Source organism: Lates calcarifer, linkage group LG21 (genome assembly GCF_001640805.2).
Source record: "Lates calcarifer isolate ASB-BC8 linkage group LG21, TLL_Latcal_v3, whole genome shotgun sequence".
NCBI lineage: Eukaryota > Metazoa > Chordata > Actinopteri > Centropomidae > Lates > Lates calcarifer.
In genome coordinates this window covers 13,560,690-13,578,252 of record NC_066853.1, presented here as the reverse complement: position 1 = coordinate 13,578,252, position 17,563 = coordinate 13,560,690, and the positions used below count along the sequence as shown (strand labels likewise).

Sequence of the window (17,563 nt, the reverse complement as noted above, 5' to 3'; positions counted from 1 at the left end):
ATGTCAGGATAGAAGATGACAGAAAGTTTCTTCTTTCTGTGCAGTTTGACCAAACAAAATAACATTAATCAGTGAAAGGTGAAATCAGTGAAAATGAATAACTTTTCCCCAAAATGTTGATGTATTCCTTTAAAAGTAATACACACTGACTTACGACTGTATCTTAAATCTTGTATATCTAAAATATGTTAAGGTGCAGTTTTAGTTAAATCTAAGCATTCAAGCACATCCGTTTGAACTGTGAAGCTATACAGCACAGTCAAAACACCCTGACACACACACACACACACTGAAGACACGGTGACCTTGTATGTGTTTGCAGAGCTGTGAGCTCAGCAGCAGCTCACTGTCAGGCCTGGAAAACATATCAGAGTGAAGCTGTCCCTGTTTGGATTCTCAACACCACACACAGATAGCCAACACAACACACACACACATACACTTAGCACAACCGTAACTCTATAAAGAGCTCTCTGAACTGCAGTTTTTTCCAAACACATTTAGTCTTATCCAGGTGCACTGTAATGTCATGCTTTCAGTCAGCCTGGGCTCACAAGACCTGGTATTTGAGTATGTGTGTGTGTGTGTGTGTGTGTGTGTGTGTGTGTGTGTGTGTGTGTGTGTGTGTGTGTGTGTGTGTGTGAACAGTGGGTTCTTGTCTCCAACCAGGGAGTGAGGTCTCGGCCGGTGAAAAGCCTCCATTGTGCTGAACAAGAGAGAGCACTTAGTGAGAAATGAAGGGAAAGAGAAGAGAGAAGAAAGAAATATTAATAAATGAATGGCTGATCTATTTCAGTGGACCTCTCCTTTTAGCATATTTTTTAGAATTTAGATCCAGTAAGAACACAAAATATCAGAGAAAAGCGAAGGACAGAAAACCATAGGCATGCAGAGATACATACATACACACACACACACACACATTTGTATTTATACACATCCTAGATCTTAACCACTAAACAATTTCTGGCCACTGGAGCCAGCAACTCAGGGAGGGGAGAAGGAGGATGCTGTTTGTTAGCACGGATAATTAAATTCTGCTCCCTCCTCTAATATAGATTTTCAAGGAAGATTTGAGGGCTCAGAACAAGCACCCTGTCGTCCATTGCCAAGGCTAAATCACCCTCTAGGCCTGCGGATGAATGGTTGTAGTGCAGAGTGGAGGAGAAAATGTCTTTGTCAATGAGGGTTTTTCAGCAGAGGAAATTGCTTGGTGAATTTGAGGAAAAACACAAATTAGCCCAATTGTGTTCGCCCCAATCTAATTTGGACAGTGACAGCTCTGGTGCTCAAGGCCAGGAAATGAAGGAAGCATTTAGGACTATCACTCATGCTCACTCTCTCTCTCTCTCTCTCCTCTCTCTCTCTTTCTCTTCTTCTCCTCTCTCTCTCCTCTCTCTCTCTCTCTCTCTCCCCTCTGCTCCCTTTTCCACAATGTTAATGTAATGGATCCAACAATTTTCCATGTCATCATCATGTGGAAACAGGCATTTGGATAATATGCCATACCAGGATTTTATAAGATTGAATGTGGGAAAATTACTCAGTAAAGCGCACAAAAGGTTACAATAACATCTTATTCATGACGATTTGAGTGAGTGACGTGATCAAAACAAACTTTGTGTGTTTCCAGCCAGTGACATGCAGTCAGTGACTGCTCTGAAGATTCACATACTTTGCTTCTAATACAGGACGTGCATTTTGAGATTGAGATCATAGCAGATAAAATTGAAAAAGACAAGATGAGGTGGAAGATAAGCTGCTGGTATGGATGATAAAACAAGTGTGTAGAAAGGGAATGAGAGGCAGGGGCATGTGTTCACTACTCATTTCACACCTCCACCTCTCAGTGGTGTATTCCACACCTTTGTAAATAGTTTATGGGGCTGCCGTGATGACTGTTTTACCACACACAGCCCACCCAGAAACACACACACACACACACACACACAACATAAACATGCTGATGATGTGTGTACAAAGACAGGATGTTGTGTTGTCAGGCAGGTGTGAGATGTAGAGATGGTGTCCCACATGCTAGTTCAGCTGCAGACCACTGATCGTGGTACCACTGGCAAAAATGCCAAACTTTTGCAAGACTTTTAAAAATGTCACATTGGGAAGATTGAGAAGAGTAAATAATTAATCAATTAATCCAGAAAATTACAGATTAATCAATAATGGAAATAATCAGTTTCAGCCTAACTGCAATGAAACCAATTACCAATCTAACCAATGATAGAAGCAATTTCATTTCACACTCACTTTCTCCCAGCTCACATTATGGAAAGGGGTAGAACAAGAATAAATAGTATAGACAGAGATTCAAAACATTGCCCTGATGACTGCATGTTATCAGCAGCTTTGTGCAGTTATGACAGTTAAGACAGTTTCGTGTTAGGTTGTCCTTGAGGGCTGATGAGCCTACCAGTGGCAGTGTTTGAAATGTTTTTCATTTAAAATCATTGCAGCAGCATATGCTGTGTGTTCTGCCTCATATATTTAAATAACTCTCATCACTGAACATAAAATGCAAAATGCAAGAACTGTCTCACACTGTTTATTTTAACTGCTTTTGTGATGGTGGTTGAAAAACTTTTTTTTTAATCGGGCTGGTAAGACTGATGACCCTGTTAGACTGTTAACGAACAAATTATGATCACTCTATCACTCTTAGTTATCAGAGGTTAAACCACTGTGCATCTCTACATCAGCACACAGTCCACAAGCAGAGTATGTGTGTGGTCTTGCACAGTGTTTTGAAACTGAGCTGCACAGTTTATGCTAATGCCGTCTGATTACTCAGTATTCTGAAACAAAACCCTGACCCTTCCTGAATGTGCCACACTTTCTTCCCACCTACACCTCAGCGCAGCCACCATTTTTCTTTTGCTTTCTTTTGCTTCTAATACAGGACGTGCATTTTGAGATTGAGATCATAGCAGATAAAATTGAAAAAGACAAGATGAGGTGGAAGATAAGCTGCTGGTATGGATGATAAAACAAGTGTGTAGAAAGGGAATGAGAGGCAGGGGCATGTGTTCACTACTCATTTCACACCTCCACCTCTCAGTGGTGTATTCCACACCTTTGTAAATAGTTTATGGGGCTGCCGTGATGACTGTTTTACCCCACACAGCCCACCCAGAAACACACACACACACACACACACACACACAAGGCAACCTTCACTGCAAGAGGGGAGAAAACAGTTAACAATGCTCAGTGAACCTGCTGCTTCTGGTTTTCGTCTCTGCCTGGAGCCGCTGCTCAGTGCAGTAACTTGATTGACAGTGTGTCAGCTGTATTGTAGTCAGGCTTGCATGAGTGATGTACGTGTACATAAATGTGTTTGACCTGCACTGTACCACACAGGCTGCTGTTGCACCTTTGAAGCAGTGAATTGAAAGCTCTCAAGTGTGTTCATCTTGACTCCCCAGTCTTTCAAACACATACACAGGCACACACACACACACACACACACACACACACACACACACACACGGGAGCAGCGCCAGGTCCGCTCCTCTACGTGCCAGTGTGTGTGCTGGCTGTGCCAAGTGCGTCTTGCGGGCTCTTGTGTGGAGTGGGATTATGTTAATTTGTCCTTGGTGGAGGCACTCTCGCCAATGCCTGCACGCAATTGTCAGGAGAGACAGACAGAAAGCAAGGAAAGGAGGGAGCGAAGGAGTTGAGAAAATGAGTGGGAGAGAGGTGAAGGTGTGATGAGTGATTTGGAGAGGGAAGAACAGAATGAACAGCAGAGAGATAGCTCGATGGAAGGATCATAGAGGCCTGAGGCTGAGGGAGAGAAGTGGAGATGGATGGAGATGAATGGAACTGGGGATAGTGAGGAAAAGAGGGCAAGACAAACGACTGGTGAGGCTGAATTAGGAGAGCGTGGGAATGTGAGGAACAGTGATAGATAAGAAGGGTGGAAGATTTGTAGAGGAATAAGTGGAATAGTGGGAAAGAGTCAAATCCAGAAAGGAGGGAGGAGAGGTTTCACTTCAGGCCAACACCACTGGCCTCTCCTTCTCACCACCTTTTTCACCTTGATTCTGGCAAAAACATTTTTATACATAAAATCGATGGTAATTACCTCTGGCTTGGAGCCAAGTAACCAAACAAGCATGGATGCCTCATGTCGGCCACCCGCCATTATTTTAGGAAATTAAACACAAATTTAATGGATATAGTATCATGTGTCAGCGCACAGTATTTTAAACCTTTCTGAGACCAATTCTGCAGTTCTCTGGCAACATGTCAACAGTCATAAGTTGTAAACATCAATCGCTTCCTTATTTCTACCATGTATCCCATACGATGTTAGTGTGGTATCATCTTTATCATCTAAACCTTCCTATTCCCTCTGTCCTTCACAGTCACTGATTTCCACATGAGAACAGAAGGATGGGAGAACTGCAGTGTTATGCTGACTGTGCATGTAATAGACCAAAAGCTTTTGTGCTGAGAGGGTCCTAAAGACCAAATAAGAAAAAAATCAAAAAGCTCTAATGCTTGTATGCAACAGTATCATGTGTGAAAAGTGCTTCAGAGAACTTAACTCTTCCCATTTGATCAGAAACAGTCTGAGTCACTCATTAGTTGTTTGCACCTCTGTTGGATGTGTTTACCTGCTATCAGCACAGACGGGGCGTCCCACAGGAACTGCTGTGTGAGTGTGTGCGAGCATGTGTGAAGTGCTGCCAAAGCTGAGGCTGCGCTGAGTTAGGAATTTAGCATTGGGAAGAGGCCAAGTGAGAGTCACTCTAGAATAGTTTAATGTTGGGGATTCTTGCCGATTTAAGCACATATGAAACAGCTATTACTGTTCTTCCTCTGGAGTTTACCATATGTAAACTTAATCCTGTGCGTGTCCTCTACCAGAAGACCTACTATGTGTGTGTTCTCCGAGAAAACAGCATCACCTGCTGGTGAATAATGATATTGTCAGCCTGTAATGATCCCCACTTAGATATCTCACACATTTTTCTCTCATCACTTTGTATCAGAGCTTGTTAAGATAACACTAAACATCTAAATACAAATTAAGAAGAGGCTGTTGCTATTAATATACTTTCACTCGTCGTCAGAAAGCGCTCAGGGTAACATTTCTAGGGGGTTAGGGTGATCTAGCACTATATATAAGTACTTGGGTTGAAGGTGCTATGACAACAAGCATCCACCCTAAATATCTTTGAGGAAGGCACCATAATCCCTACCAGCCCTGACCTCTGGCCTCACTGTGAAACTTTAATCATGTTAATCTGCTGTTTCAGGCCCAAAAGAATGAGAGGGAGTCTATCAGGCAGAAGTTGGCCCTGGGCAGTTTCTTTGACGATGGGCCGGGCATCTACACCAGCTGCAGCAAGAGCGGCAAACCCAGCCTGTCCTCACGGTAAGACCTCTGACCTCTGTCATATTACTTCCTTTTTTTTAACCACTACTAACATATGACTAATACTTGGAAGACAGAAGATTTTGGTGTACTAGTATTTTTGTGGTCCCATAGTTGTCTGTAAAGGGGAGTAGGGAACCCTACTCAAATAATGAGAGTAGTAGTTAAATGTCATAAGGACATGAATAGGTCCAGATTTACTGTCATGGCTACCTCTCAAGAAAAATGACAGACAGGAAGCAGAGAGGATTTGTGCAGTGTGAATGAGCCAGACGTAGTCAGCCCTTGTGACTTCCCAAATTTGCTGCTTCCACCTCCTACACTGTACCTTACTGGAACTAGATGTTCTGTGAACACTCTTTGTATTCTTGTGATTTGAATCACGTGGATTTCTAAATTTTGCTGCAGAAAATTAATGACTGATTGTGATGCTTAATACAGGGAAATAGCCAAATGACAGTAGCCCTCTGTGTGAAAATATCACAGTCATAAACACACTGTTATTAGAGCCAGATATTACTGGATGTGTGAGATGAATATATGACTACTCATCAACTGATATATTCACCAATAGTACATACAGTATATCTGCACTAACTTTAAATAGTTTGATGTATCAGTCAGACTCTAATATATATGTTACGAGCGGCACTTTATCATTTTATTCTCATCAAAAAAACAAAAGTCAGTCAAGGCCCCTACAATCTATTAAAGTCAAATTGCAGGGAACTTTTTGATGCTGCTTCTATTGAAAAAAAAACAATCGACCACTCAGGTTCTATTTTAATTGGGGGTGATTGGATCTATGCTATGTGATCAATCAGCTCTGTTTGTAATTACTGAATTGAATAAGCAGATTATTGATTCACAATGGGCTGGGTTTTCGCCTAGTGATACTCTGCTCCTCTGTGGCACAAAAACACCCCCACCGGTCACAGGCAGATTGGAACGGACCTGCTGGAGGCGTCCTGGATCGATCCATATCAGAGACAAGAGGGGAGATGATTAAAAACACAAGCCCTCCCTTATTCTATCTTCAGCTGGCACTTTGCTCTGGTGATGAAAGCAGCTTGTGTCTGTTAGGGAATTTATTTCCCCTTTCTCTTATTCTTTTGTACTTATTTCTCTTTTTAACTCACCATAGTACAGTATGCATATTCACAGCACTCTAAATCCTTTATTGAGGTAGAGCACTTTGTTGACCTCACCTTAGGTCATTTGTATTACCAGTAGTGCTATTGACATTGCTGTCTGTTTTGGCCCTGGTCCGAGTCAATTGCTGCAGAAGCAGCTAACATTGAACCGACTAGACTCTTATCTGCATTTATGCTAATATTAACTCGTCTCCCTCTGTTTCGACCTCTCTCTCTCCATATCTGTCTCTCCCTGCAGGCTGCAGAGCGGGATGAACCTACAGATTTGTTTTGTCAATGACAGCGGCAGCGACAAGGACAGTGATGCAGACGACAGCAAGACAGAGACCAGTCTGGACACACCTCTGTCCCCCATGGTACGCACCGATTCCCACGTGTGCAGAGTTACTATAGAATTTCTCCAGAACTCAAGGATGATAGAAATGGACTTAAATCTTGAAATCACTACAAAATGTGTGATATGATATACAGGACTGATGGTGTGAAAGATTTGACTGTGCGAGAGTGAGACTGAGACAGAATGAGAGTGAAAAAAGTGAAAGATAGGTAAGATATACACTATGAATCAGAGCAATAGCTGGTGGTTTTGTCGCTTCATGAATGTCGTCTTTCAAGTTTTCTGGCCTGTTAACCAATTCGCGGGCAGCAAATGAGGGGTGAATTGGAATACGCTCAACCAAGGCCATGGATGACTGACCACATTAACCTCCTGTCAGCTTGAGACATGTTTTACAGAATAATCATCTCTTTACGTGTTCGCCCTCGTTCTGCTCACATCCCACCTGATATGCAGTGATGTTTCTGTCAATGTGTAAAACCTACATACGAAAAAGACAGAGAATACATAAACATTAATCCTCTGACTCTGTCTTTTTTTTCTCTTTCCTTACCTAATTCTTTCCCCCTTTCTCTTACATTTGCTCCTCCCTCATTTCTTATTCCATTCACTCTCTCTGTCGTATTGTATTCCACTTTACCATATTTGTCATTTCTCCCTCTCCTGCCCACCATCTCCTCCTCCTTGCCCTGCAGTCCAAGCAGAGTTCATCCTACTCGGACAGGGACACCACAGAGGATGACTCAGAGTCTCTGGAGGACATGGACTTCCTGAGTCGACAGAAGAAGCTGCAGGCGGAGGCGAAGCTGGCTCTGGCGATGGCCAAGCCCATGGCCAAGATGCAAGTGGAAGTGGAGAAACAAAATCGTAAAAAATCACCAGTGGCTGACCTGGTCAGTACCAGAAAAGACACCTTAACAAAAAATACTAGAAAGAAACATATGACTGATTTCTTATATCCACTGCCATGTTCTTTGAAGTCAGTTGAAATTAAATGACCTGGGCCAATGTAGTTTATATATATATATATATATATATATAATATATATATATATATATATATATATATATATATATGTGTGTGTGTGTGTGTGTGTGTGTGTGTGTGTATGTGTGTGTATATATATATATATATATATATATATATATATATATATATATATATATATATATATGAATGTAGTTTTAAACAGTCACACTGGAATTAAAAGATTCATTGATATTTAAAGTGTCTAAGAGTAAAAAGAGGAAGCACAATTTGCTGTTTTAAGCTTTCAGATTTCACTTAGTGATTAAGTGATGAACAAACTGGAACATCTGGCAGCTAAAAAGAGAGTTGGTGGGTTTACTGGACTTACATTCACCTGCCAGAAACTACATATGAATGCTAACACTGCTCCACATCTACTGGATGTGTGAAGCAAAACCTTGCTCTCAAGTTTGCCATATTAATTCAAAGCTTTGTGTTTCCCCTGCCGCCAAGGGGCCAAAAGAATCAGTTATTGCAGGTTTAAAACCATCATCATAAACACCTGTTCAAAGAGGGTGTATAGTACATCTGCTAATAGCGAAACCGTCATATGTTATTTTCTTTTTCACAGAGTGTAGGCACTGTGACAACATCAGCCTAGGTGGTGCAACTGACCAATCAGCTGGCACACCTGGTATTTATTAACTATTGTGTCCTGATAATAGTTTTAAAGCAAAACCAAAATCTTAAAACATAAAGTATTTTGCATATAATTTAGGACGTATTTGAAATAACTAATGATGAATAACAGTGATAAGGCGGTACATTACACTGACATGGAGTGTCAGTGGCAATGGAGACAAATCAGCGAAAGTCACAGTTTCATCATTAAAGACTAAGATAGCCTGTTAGAGCAGAGAGCCACCAGATTTAATGGACAACAGTACATATAGTATACATTTTTGTTATTTGCTTTTTGTGGTTATAGAGCGAAATGGACAATTATATTATGGAAAAAATGTGTCGTGACATTAAAATATTTTCCATATTGCCCTTTCAACAGATGCTCACTACGTAGTCCATTAGTCAAAGTATGTGGAGAGCAGATGGGTGGGTTGAGTTTCAGTAACATATGAGTACTAGAATTTAATAGGTCAAATATATGTTGTGATGATGTCACAGGAAGCCTCCTCCCTGCCCCCTCCTCTGTCCACTCTCCTCCTCTGCCCCCATTTAGAGGAAGGAAGGTGATGATGACCCTGCTCATCATTATTTCATCAATTTTTATCTGCATCACTGCCTCTTCAGGAGCGCACACACTCACACTGTCAGACTCACACGCTGTATTTCCACCCGGACTTGCAGGCAGAACCGCTTTACTTATTCAGAGAAGAGAAGGGCAGCTCGGCCGGGTCCATCTATAATTCATACTCCGGAAAGCATTGACTTCGGTGTTTAGGGATGTAGAAGTGCCCAGCAGTCAGAAGACATCACTGTCACATCCAGGCCAAACACACAGTGAATATTAAGATGTAATAAGGCTATAGCCACCTGCAGTGTCCACAGCACTAGAGATCTGTTAAACCGCAGACTTTACGTGTGCTAAATGCTTGTAACAGTCATTCCCAACCAGGGGCTACCTCTGCAGTTGACATGTGGGTAGGTGGAAAGATTGTGGAGTAGCCCGAGCTGATTTGACAAAACAGAAATTATGATTTGACTAAAAAAATACACCCTTTCAAATATGATCACAAATTGGCACGGTGCATATCTTTAGTAAGTTTCCTGTCACAATAAGCTACTGTCTATGACAGGCTAAAAGTAATGGATAAAGAGTTAATTTGCTGTCAGTAATGGATAAATGGTTGAGAGGTTCCTTGTGATAAACATTTAAATCATAGGAGAAAAACATTGTAACAGTTCAATTTATGTCATATCTCTAAACTTTTCACTTTCACTTAATGAAGAGGGAGGTTAGGGGGTGGACATTACATCAGATAAAAGTTAGGAATCAGTACTTTCGAGCAGTCGCTCTGCTGTGCTGTTGTCTACCGCTGCCAGTTAGTTTAGCTCAGCTCCAACTAAAGTGTATTGTCCTATCCACTTGTCAAGGGCAAAGAATGGGACTTGAGCCAGCACAGTAAGCCTGTATTCTAGTCTCTCTCCCTGTGTGTGTGTGTGTGTGTGTGTGTGTGTGTGTGTGTGTGTGTGTGTGTGTGTGTGTGTGTGTGTACCGGGAGTGTGGGTTTTCCTAAATCTGTATCACTAAGAGAAAGCGAGAGAGTCAGAAAGAGAAAAGAGGGGGAGAGGTTTAAATTCTATGGTAAAATCTCAAATCAACTTCATTCAGAGAGAAGTGCAGTTCCTCAGTCTGATGCCGAGTCATAGCTGGAGTTTAGTTAGATGGTATTTAACATTTGGAAGTAACAGGACGATCAATCTACCACAGAAACTCACACCATGGTCAGCGGACTGACTAGCCTAATCTATGAGCTTTCCCATCACTTTGACATCACAGCTCTCTCTATGTCACTGTTGAGTCACCCTCATTGTGCCCATGTAGACACGTGAAACTGAAAGTAACACATGGCAGCCTCGAGTACAGTTGCATCAGTGCCAATGTGAAAGTGAAAGAAGGGTGAGAAACTAGAGCGAGAGGAGCTAGCCGGTTTCCCAGGCATGCAAACACTCGCACTGCAGTACATGCAGAGAGAGAGAGAGAGAGCACATTTTCTCACTCTGTTTGTACAGACTGGAGAGATAGAAAGTAGGAGGGAAAGAAAATGGGTGTTGGAGGGAAATAGAAAGAATGCCGACTGGGTGGATGGGAGTATTGACAGAGGGAGAGTATGATAAACAGTAAACTTATGTGCCCATGTGTGCCTGAGAAAGCACACACAGTGCTTTGTGGTTTTAACGCATGTGGAGGCTGCACTCGTGAGAATATGGATTCAGCTGCTGGTGGCAGTGAAACACATACTCATGAAGACAAAGCCGACAGAAGCACAGGGGGAAAAAAAATATATGTAATTCGGTTTTAAAAGCCTTGTATGTTGAAGGTAATATTAAAAAATTAAAGGTACTGTTAAAATTAAAGATACAATAATCTACACAAAGACACTTCCAAAACCTTCCAATTCACTGTATTATATGGAAGCTTTTCATTTTCACTCATAGGGAAATAATGTGTAATTTCTCCTTTATTGTCACTTCACCTTTGTCTGTGATTACATAACAGATGTTTTTACAGCTGTAGATGTGTGGGATTTTGTACTAAATGGTAAAATACTAGGGAATTTAAAAAGTTTCTGTGACGAGAGACATCATATTTTATACATAAGAACATATAGCGGAGTGAAATTAACCACTCTTGCTCCACTCTGTAGTGTACATCCTGGGGTGAAAACACTTTCATTTCAGTTCATCTGCTGTTTATTTGTATTAATTAAAAAAACAAAACAAAAAACACTGTAAACCTGTTTGTGACCAAACTACAGCACCTACTTGAAATCCCCCAACTTTACAGTCTCCCTACTCAGGGTGCTGACCTCCGCAAAGAAAAGTGATATTCCCTTTTCTTTCATCACGGGTATTATCAGAAGAAACCAAGAGACTGTTTTTCTCGTCGTCTGTTTTTCACAGATGAAGCAACAAATGAAGACGTAAACAACCGCATGAGTCCAGGCGGCGGACTGAAATTGCACAAACTGTCATTCAATCAAAACATCCGACTCTCTCTTACTGATCTGATTCAGTTCTTATTCTGCTGATAATTCATGCAGTTGTGGCTTCTGACCATATTTGAGCAAATTTAGAGCTACAACCCGCAATTATATCATTACCAAATAACATGCTGATTATTCTTTTTCAGTGAATAGATTAATTGTTTGGTAGGAAATGACAGAAAATAGTGGAAAAAACACTTGTCAGTTCTGAGAGAGAGAAAATCAGAAGCACTTCACATTTGAGAATCTGGCACTGGTGAATATTTGGCACTTTCTGCTTGATAAATGATTTTTAAAAATCAGCTGTTAAAAATTGTTGATCAGTGTTTTGAATACAACCAATTACTTGTTTAAGAGCTACATCACTGCCATTATTTGTAAGACATTTCTGAAATCATTTTGATTCAGATTTTTATTTATTTAACAGTATATCCATGGATTTCAGATGATGCGTTTACAATTGTGTATTTGCAATAATGGTTTTAAATTGTTTGACACAAATGCCTTTATTACTTGTTTTGTTACTGACCCTTGTTTTCATCCAACTTATGAGGTCTAAATCTCCTAAAACAGTGTGTCGGGTATGTGTGTTTTTTGTTTTTGTTTTTTTTTTTCATTTACCCATGTCTCTGTGTGTTTTTTGGCAGCTTCCACACATGCCTCACATCAGCGAGTGTCTAATGAAAAGAAGCCTGAAGCCCACCGACCTGAGAGACATGACACTGGGTCAGCTCCAGGTTATAGTCAATGACCTGCACTCCCAGATTGAAAGTGAGTTGACCACACACACATACACACACATGTACACATACAGTTACTGACCTACACTTTCAATTGCAGAAATGAGCAAGACAGCAAATGGGGAAAAACATGCACATGCATACTGACCCCTACCATTTTCAGTGGATGTGAAAGTACTTTTATATATGTTAGTCAGTTCAAAGAACTGTACCAGTTTACTGCTTCCCCTGAGCATTTACTGTTAACCCACTGTACACATCATTGATCCTGGTATTCTGTGATGAATAATCTCTCATCTTGCATAAAACATCTACAGAAATCCCCATGAGTCCAAAATGATGAGCTAGTTTTTACTTACAAAACAGACTTTCCCCTCAAAATCTCTTTTGTCGGGTGATTTATATTTTCTGGCAAAACTGAAGGAACAATAGCTGAAACATGTGATGTGAAAACAACCACAACCACTGATGTGTGGTCTAACTGTCACTGCTCATAATGCTTTCGATGGTTTTGTGAGGTTATTTTATTAATCCACAGTGGGAGATTTTTAGCCGGACACATTCAGTATTTAGTGGATTTAATGTCCCTCTATTGGCAAGGCTCACAAAAAACTATGTGTTGTGATTTCTTGAATATGAAATGGACAAATTATTGGTTAGTCATAGTGAAACGTCTTTACCCTGACATAATTTAAATATGATTCCTCATATTATCTGCCACTCCAGGTCTGAATGAGGAACTTGTACAATTGCTGCTGATCCGAGATGAACTACACATGGAGCAAGATGCCATGCTGGTTGACATAGAGGACCTCACCAGGTGATGAGGCACTTGATGAGAAATTTATTCGCGCATTTACCATTATTATGTCACTCAAAATGTAAAGAATAAAGTTGGAAATTGTTCTGTATTTTTGTCACTGTCAGGAAAGCTAATGTAAAAAGACCAGAATCAACACTGTGTTAATCAGTCTCTCTGTACTCTCTGACTTTCTTACTCTTTGTATGTCTCTAAACCTCAAGCCCATTTATTCCTACTAAGATGTAAATGTTGGAACTAAGAGCGACAGTGATTTCCCACAACAACTGCAGACTGTAGTTTCTGTAGTTAGCATTGCACTTGTATAACATTGTCAAACTCACTATTTAGTTTTTAAAATCAAAGGGAAGAAAGACTCATTTAGCGGAAACAGAGATGTCTTTTTTTATTCCACATATTTTTCCTCCATTACCCACAATGCAACTCAACCACCAACAGCTCTGTCAAAGTGCATAATGCTAATAGCAACTAAAGTAGCCTTGAACTACTAGCCTCAAGCAGAGATGAGGAGTGGGCTACAGGGTGCAGGGGTCTGGAAAGCTCACTTCTTTCAAGATTTTTTTTTCCTCATTTTCAAATTTGTCGTTGACACTGACCTAAGTGATAACACTTGATACAAATTTAGCAGATTTCAATCAGCTTCCTAAACACACTTTGATGTGTAAAATCAGCAGTGTTTCCCTTTAACATAAATCAACATACATTACTCAATTATGAATAAATAGTGGATTTTTTGGAGGCTATTTTCAGCTGCAGATTTTGCGCACCAGTGAGCACATGGGGCAGCAGGACAGTGGTTTGTGGACTGACTCAAAGAGCACAGAGCCCATTTTCGTGGTAAGAAAGGAAGATATCATTGGAGGTCTGTGGCACAAGGGAATAAGCTACGGGAAGCTTTAGCTACAAAGACATTACTTGTTAGTAGAATCACTTCACTGTTGGTTTTGGCTCACAGTAAGAAAAATACATAATATCAGCACTTATTCTTTAAGTGACCATATTTTCCCCCTCTGTTTTCCAGGCATGCTGAGAGCCAGCAGAAACATTTGGCTGAGAGGACCCTATCCAAATAAAAATGCCCGTCCCCGCTCCACCCTGCTCCCGTCTGCCGAGCTTAGCCCCCGCTCCAAACCAAGACTTTCCCCCACCTCCGGCTATTCCACCTCTGCCCCGTGTCGAGCCAAATCCTGCCCTGCTTGTCCCTAAGTATTTTTGCTCCTCGCTGTTTCCCTCCCCCCTCCCCAACCCCACCAACTCCCCTCCCGCCTCCCTCGTCTATCTTCCAGTCCGACCCACTGACTCCAGTGGTAGCAGCAGCACACAGAAGAAGGCCACTCTCTTTCATTTGCTTCTGTGGTTTTCTCCCGGCGCTAACAAGGACGGAGGAGCACTTCCTGCTTCGCAGGTGAAGAGGATTGTGTGTTGTCATGGATTCTGTCCCCAGCTTCCTGTGCAGTGATCGGCCTCGCTTTGCTATTGTTTCTTTTTAACTTTCTACATTCGCCACTAAATTATAACTGTTCAAATGCAAAAATTGTGGGAAAAAATAAAATAATAGTGAAAACTTTAGTAGAAAGTCATTCATGAGAAAAAAGAAACAACATTGTATAAAAAAAAAAAAAGATGATGGAAAACTAACTTCTTCAGACCATTTTAAGTTGGACAATAATTTTAAAGTATTTCAAAGTCGACCTGTTTTTATTCTGCACAAATGGTAGTTTTCAACTGAGAAATGTTTATTTGAAGGTGCTAAAAGAGTGTAAAGGAAACATGCCTGCCTTGTAGTGGAGTCGTAGCTTTTGGTAATACGTTCACTCTAATTGCTCTTCAACATTTTGTGAATGTTGATTTTCTGACACGAGTCATTTTAAATGAATAAGTGTGTTAATATCGTTTTCATCCTATTGTATTCAGAAACTTTATTTGAGGAAAGAAATGTTTATGTACAGATATGTAAAATAAAGAATAAACTTTGTTTCATATATGTTTGGTTTGTAGCGCAGTATGTCGCGTTTCTGTCGTTTTTTGAAGCGTGTCAGATGTCAGATGAATTTCCTCTTTCTAATGAAGTTTAGGAAGTGTAATCACTGGTCGCAACTGAGCAGTGACAATATAAGACATCACCACATAACACATACTCTGACTCAACACCCTTGTTTCGGTCTTGCCTCATCGTGACACTGTTTGTCTTTCACTCATTTTTTTTGTGGTTTGCTGCTCTGCTCTTAAAGGGACTCCATATTAATTTGGGCAACCCCTCTAAAGTCATAATTAGGAATTTTTCTTTCATTTGAAAAATGACAGGTTGGTAGACCTGTAAGATACAACATGTTAAGAATGGTCACTTGTGGTTCAAGTTATTAGTTATTGTATATGACTGGACGGTCTAGTAATGAATACAATGTTCTTTTTCATTTAAAATATGATAGACGTGTCTGTGAGGAAGTCCCCCCTCCCCCTTGTGGGTGGGCTATCTGAACATATGCTGCATATAGAGAGTGATGGTAAGTTTCCTGAGGTGAAGCCAGAGAAAGGCCAGGAAACTCCTATCAACCACTCACTGATCACTGCAGTTTCAGAGAGAGCGAATGGATCACAGATCCTGAAAACTGGGCCTGGAGGATACTGATTAACAAACGTTTGACAATCACCATCTGAAAAGAAAAAAAAAAAAAAAGAAAAAAAAAAAACGTACTTGTGATTGAAAGTTCACTCTTAATCATGGAAACAGAACTTGGTAAAGTAATTTCACCAGAAGGTCTGCTGGAGTTTTCAATCATATCGTGATGTTTGCTCAGTTGTCGGGGATACACTGAATTTTTCTTATTCACTTTTCCTCCGTGCTCATTCAAAATCTGATACTGAAAGCTGATTATCAACCTCAATATTCGCCTTCTTTCTTTTCATGCATTTAACCCACAATATTTTCAAATACAACCAAGCAGAAAGTAACATTTCAACAATTCTATAAATATGTGGTTTAAATGTTTGTGTGTGTGTGTGTACGCATATATACATATATACAGAGTTACAGTAGTTAAGATGAGTTTCCACACCCAAGATATAAATAAATAATTTCCCTGTACATAAGATTGTAATGATTACCTCTCATAATCAATCTGAAAAATCTTGTATGTGGCACTTAAAGAAGAATTGTTTGGATACTTTCCTTAAATAATAATACAACAAAAGTAAAAATCCTGAATTCAAACCTTTAGGCAAATAAAAGGTCAGTACTGGAAGCAGAATATATTGTAACTATAAAATGTACTGATTATGTAGATTATGAGCTTCTCTCTCTCTCTCTCTCTCTCTCCTCTCTCTCTCTCTCTCTCTCTCTCTCTCTACACAGTACAGATTCATATCCCAGTAAATACATAACTTACTAACTAAATATCTTCCCTTTCCCTTAGTCGTGTGCTCCTCCATCCCTGAGTCTGGTTCTGCTCGAGGTTTCTGCTTCTTAAAAGGAAGTTTTTCCTTGCCACTGTCACCTAGTGCTTGCTCATGGTGGGATTTGTTGGGTCCCTCTCTGTAAATACCTATTTTAAAGAGTACGGTCTAGACCTGCTCTATATTGAAAAGTGCCTTGAGATGACTTTTGTTGTGATATGGCGCTATATAAATAAAATTGAATTGAATTCAATTGAATAGAGGGGCCAGGATGTTGTGTTGTTATTTCATTACTTTATTTATTATCACTAATGCATTAAGCAGCATTTTAATACTGTAGATGGAGCTTGGATAGTTTATAATATTTTTTTTTAAGATGGTCGTGTGTAAAATTTTAATTTCAGCTTGAGGAATTATAACTATGGCTGTCAAATGAAGTGTAAAGCAGCAATTTGAACTAGTCGAGCAAAGAACTTGCAGATTGTAAGACCACTCAAGTACAGCACTTGAGGACTTTATTATTTTCCATCGCTGACGAGTTCCCGATCACGCTTTTCTCTTGGAAATTTTGGGATTGCTCTTTTTTCTGTTCCACCTTTGCGTGCGAAGGAAGCGGTCATTTAAACAAAGCCGCCCACCCGCGCTAGGCAGAGGACAAAACCAAACAACTCATCCTCTATGGTAACATTGAGCGGGAGCATCTGACCTGACCCTGTGTCCGTGGCCCACACGGAGATGAGACAAAGACGAGTCAGACATGATGGACGTCCGGCGCTATCTTGTCTAAAACGTGCTGCATCAAACTCTATCAATCATCTTGTGAGTGAAATTCCACAGGTGACTAACTGATGCAGCCTGGGTTTATCCGCCCTTTCATTTACCGCTACAGCCCCGGGTGCAGGTTCATTTCATTATGATTAATTTACTATAAATTATTCCACTTAGACAAAGCAAGGATGACTTTTAACTCATCGCACAGTTATGACAACACAAGCGCAGGCTGTTGCACATGACCACAACGGC

General features: G+C 40.5%; 1 protein-coding gene across 5 annotated transcripts in view; it reads left to right on the top strand.

The window, feature by feature from the left end:
- schip1 (schwannomin interacting protein 1) overlaps window positions 1-15,131 on the top strand; it is a 192,900-nt gene extending 177,769 nt beyond the window's left edge. For all 5 annotated transcript variants that reach the window (XM_018702193.2, XM_018702198.2, XM_018702197.2 and 2 more), the window contains 6 exons: window positions 5,283-5,401; window positions 6,794-6,911; window positions 7,588-7,785; window positions 12,235-12,358; window positions 13,054-13,147; window positions 14,169-15,131. In XM_018702193.2, the coding sequence (XP_018557709.1) occupies window positions 5,283-5,401; window positions 6,794-6,911; window positions 7,588-7,785; window positions 12,235-12,358; window positions 13,054-13,147; window positions 14,169-14,220 (705 nt within the window). In that variant the 3' untranslated portion in view covers window positions 14,221-15,131. The remainder of the gene's footprint in view (window positions 1-5,282; window positions 5,402-6,793; window positions 6,912-7,587; window positions 7,786-12,234; window positions 12,359-13,053; window positions 13,148-14,168) is intronic.
- Window positions 15,132-17,563: the final 2,432 nt, after the last annotated feature.